Source organism: Engystomops pustulosus, chromosome 8, assembly GCF_040894005.1.
Source record: "Engystomops pustulosus chromosome 8, aEngPut4.maternal, whole genome shotgun sequence".
Classification (NCBI taxonomy): domain Eukaryota; kingdom Metazoa; phylum Chordata; class Amphibia; order Anura; family Leptodactylidae; genus Engystomops; species Engystomops pustulosus.
In genome coordinates, this window is record NC_092418.1 from 89,355,844 (window position 1) to 89,359,999 (window position 4,156).

The 4,156-nt window shown below is 43.0% G+C and overlaps 1 protein-coding gene across 1 annotated transcript; it reads left to right on the forward strand.

Annotated features, from left to right (window-relative positions):
• Window positions 1-266: 266 nt before the first annotated feature.
• Window positions 267-4,093, forward strand: ATP5MC3 (ATP synthase membrane subunit c locus 3). Its single transcript, XM_072121666.1, has 5 exons — window positions 267-417; window positions 611-701; window positions 1,406-1,483; window positions 1,743-1,936; window positions 3,688-4,093. Exons 2-5 carry the CDS (start codon window positions 663-665, stop codon window positions 3,800-3,802), a joined length of 426 nt encoding a protein of 141 aa, XP_071977767.1. The 5' UTR covers window positions 267-417; window positions 611-662; the 3' UTR covers window positions 3,803-4,093.
• Window positions 4,094-4,156: the final 63 nt, after the last annotated feature.

Consider the following 4,156-nt stretch of genomic DNA (forward strand, 5'->3'; position numbering starts at 1 on the left):
AGGGAAAAATAATTTCAATTCCTTCTTGCACCTCATTCTGGTTTTAAATACTGCAGAAAACTCTGATGAAAACCTACAGGGGAGAACATCTTCAATTTCTAGAAACTTCAATCCCTTATATACATTTGCTGTGAGAATCTCCTGTCAGATCTGTCACTGTCCAGCTCCTCCTACACACAGCAGGAAGTGCCAGTGTCCGCCGATAGAAGGAGACAGCGCATTCATGTGACACTAAGGTCACTTACACTCCTTCCTCCTAATCCCAGCCAGTAATTGCACTTTGTACTTCCATTCGTTGTCAATAAAGTTGTTACAAAGTGACCTTGAGTGTGTTCCCCGCCCTCCATCCGGGTCCTCTTTATAAAGAGCGTAGCGCGCTTGCGTGGTGTCCTCCGTTCAGTTCGACCTCTGGTGCCGGTAAGAGGAGGGAAGCATAGGCCCCGGGGTGCAGGGAATCCGCCGCCATCCGCCCTCCTATCGCCGCGCACTGCTCCCCGCTGCTGGGATTTGGGAGTCTCTCCCTTAGGGTGTCACATTTCTCGCTGTATTTCCCTTCTGTTCTCCTGACGTTTCCGCCTGCCTGACGCTTCTCTCCGTTCTCTTCCCGCAGAGGGACAGACAGCAGAGCCGACTCCCAGCCGCAGCCCCAGACCTCAGACAACATGTATGCCTGCGCTAAGTTCGTGTCTACTCCTTCTCTGGTGAGTCTTGCAGCCCGCGCCGCTGCGGAGCAGATGCGGCCTACTACACTATGCGGCCTTTGTAGGTCAAAGTCAATGTCTTTGCAGGCGCATTCTCCCCCCGCTTTGCTGCGCTTTGGTTTACTCCTGCAGTGACTGTTATTATATAATATTGCCGGTTGTAACCATGTGTGTTTGGCAGGGGGAGGCCTGCTGCTGTCGCCTATGACCTAGCCCAAGGACATGAGCAGGCCGCTAGCCAATCCCTGCTCTGCACACTGATTGGCTGAGATTCGTCAGAAGTAGATTTTCTTATTGTTACAATGTATCCAGGTCTTTATGACAGATGTAGAAGTTATGTTACTTTTAACCCTTGATGTGCATAGAGCTCCCATTGATTTGCAGTGACTTGTACAGGTAGTCCATGGGTTGTGCACAAGTTAAGTTCTTAATTTGAATTTTGTATGCAAGTTGGAACTGTATTTTAATTGTAACTCCAAATTTTTGGGGTCTCTAACAATTTGGTTTTTAAAACTTTTGGATTGTCATAAAGACTAGGATTAACGGCAGACAACTTTGATAACTAACAGCTGATCATTGTAGCCTGGGACTAAAGTACAGTAGGGCCGTTTGTAACTAGGGGTCATCTGTAAGTCAGGGGCTGCCAGTACAATGTTGGATGCTAGTGTTCTGTAGATTATATTGTGTCTTTGTCTTCCTGTCAGATCCGTGCTGGGTCCAGAGCTCTGTACAGACCAATCTCTGCATCAGTCTTGTCTCGGCCAGAGGTCCGAACTGGAGAGGTAATAACCCTTACAATGTTCTGTCTATGCACTTGAAGTTTCTCTACTGGTGCAGTGTCCTCTTATAGTGTACAACCTTCACGGACACTTCCTGTAGCCTGTTACAGCTGATCCCTTTAACCTGAAGGGCACCCTCACTATGGGTCACTGGGTTAATTCAAGGGCATCACCTCTGTCTGGGTTGTGATCAGCAGGATCAGCCTTATGAGTCTGACTTTATTGAAGAAAACTAATATTATTTTTTTTGCCTTTCTTTTAGGGAAGCGCACTCCTCAGTGGGACACAGAACCCCTGCACCCAGTTGGTATTGAGGGGATTCCAGACCAGTGCGATCAGCAGGGACATCGACACTGCTGCTAAATTTATTGGTGCTGGTGCTGCTACAGTTGGTGTGGCTGGCTCTGGTGCTGGTATCGGAACAGTTTTTGGTAGTCTCATCATTGGTTATGCCAGGTAATCAACTTTGTGTTGATAGTGTTCAATGACAGCAATCAGATGTATTTTGTTGGTACTGTATCTAATTTACTTAAGGTTTTTTTAAGTTTAAGGGAATTTTTTACTGTTATCACTTGAGACCTTTCTAGTTAATGCATAGATTTTATGGTTTATGTGTCGGACTGATCCCAACAATTAATGAACCCTACACATTAGACTTATTGACAGGTTGTCTGTTAAAAGGGGTTGTACAAGTTTACTGGTTCAAAGTATTAATAGTCTTGTGGTAGCTTACATTTACTTGTTTATGTGGAGCAATGTTTCCTTCTGCAGTACAAGTGTTAAACTTGTAGGATTGGAGTTAGTAGATGGTTAGTGCAGGTAATGGTAGAGCACCTCATCTGTTATGCAGGACTCGATGGTTACTGTAGGCTGATGTTTTGAAATGTGTTGGATTCCTAGGGTATTTCTAGGTCTCAGTGAATGGGGCTAATGGATATGCACAAGTGCTATGCTCTGCAATTTCTAACGGCTCTCATAGTATTGAATGGAGTAGCAGGATTAATCTTACGGATACTTCATTTAACTGGTGAAAACAGCACCTCCATTATGGTTGGTGGTAGTCCCTGCAGTCAGACCCTCTGATCAGAGGATGGGGATAACTATTTCTTCTTTTAAAGAGGACCTGCCATGCAAATTAACCATATTTAAAAAAAAAAAAAAAAAAAATCGGTTAACTTCTATGCAACTCTCGACATGAGTCAATCATTATGGTTTACTTGCATTGCTCTGCCTCAATGTTCCTAATTGACAGGCTGATATTCTGCTGTATGGAGAGCTGTTACTTCATTAAAGACTTACATGATGTCGTCCTGGCCAAATGACTAAGGTCCTGAAACATTTGCAACATCTACCCCATGTATGTATCTGATCACTTGAAATCACAGCAGTTTCCATAAGGATGTAGAGGAGTAAAAGTCCAAGGCTGCTTTGATTTCATGTGATCAGATACATACATGGTCTAAAGTTTGCTAATGTTAGGAGGCTGTGAAGATGTCAGCATGTTCACATGACATGGGGAGGAGTAAATAAGAGGGGCTGGCTGAGCAGGACCTGCTTACTTTGATGCCAGGTGTAACAAAAAATGGCTCCCTGCGCAGTTGCCAAGTGAAGCCTGCTTACTACACCCCAGCTTCACTGTTGGTACATCGCTGGCAGAAATCCAAGGTGTAATGCTCAGGTTTCATTGAATTACTCCATTCGGAGTGGAAGAGATGGGTCTGTGCCTCATTGTGTCCATTGCTAGCTTACTTTAAAGGTTTGGTTTGCTCATATTAATGTGCTTAGAGGGACTAGCTAAAGGGTGACTTGTTGATGGGTCCATAAGAACCTGTGGGTGCTGTGTTCCAAATATCCCTGAAAATCTTCTTTGTTGATTTAATTTGTAATACAGACTTTCCAAATGTCTGAAACTGCCTCAATATCACACAATTGCAGACAAAACTCTTCTGAATGTGACATTATGATGCCAGCATGGAAATGGTTGGGAGAAGATGCATTTCTGGCATCTTTTATATTTGGTATTCTAGGACCAGAATGGTGCTTTCCTGGGGAGGACATGGCTCTTGCATCCATTACACATCCAGCCTGATTGATAGCTGGGCAAACTATAGAATACATTTTGATATTTTTTTTCTTAATGAAAACTTTGCTGTAAAAAAAAAAAATATTGTTGTAGTAAACATTCCTTTTTTTTTTTTTGTCCCCAGAAATCCTTCTTTGAAACAGCAGCTGTTCTCCTACGCCATCTTGGGATTTGCCCTGTCTGAAGCTATGGGTCTGTTCTGTTTGATGGTTGCTTTCCTGATTTTATTCGCCATGTAAATGATCCTGGAAATGTCAACATTCAACTGATCAGCTGTAAACAATATTTTACTGTGGCTCCCAAGAAATGTTGTGTTGTCAACGAAATGTACCATATTTCCAAAGTCCTTTCATTAAAAATGGTAAAACTTAGATACAAAAGTTTGTACAGTTTTGTCATTTGCACTTAATTCCTTTGATGCACAGAAGAAAGATTACGATCAGGAAGGACTCGGTGGGGTAAATGAGGGCACTACTTTTACAATGTATCTTGTAATTTACAAATGCATTAAAACCTATAATGGTAACAAACTTTGCCACTGCTCTAGTGTCTAGTAACTTTGTGTTTGACTTGTGTAAAACAAGATGATGCAG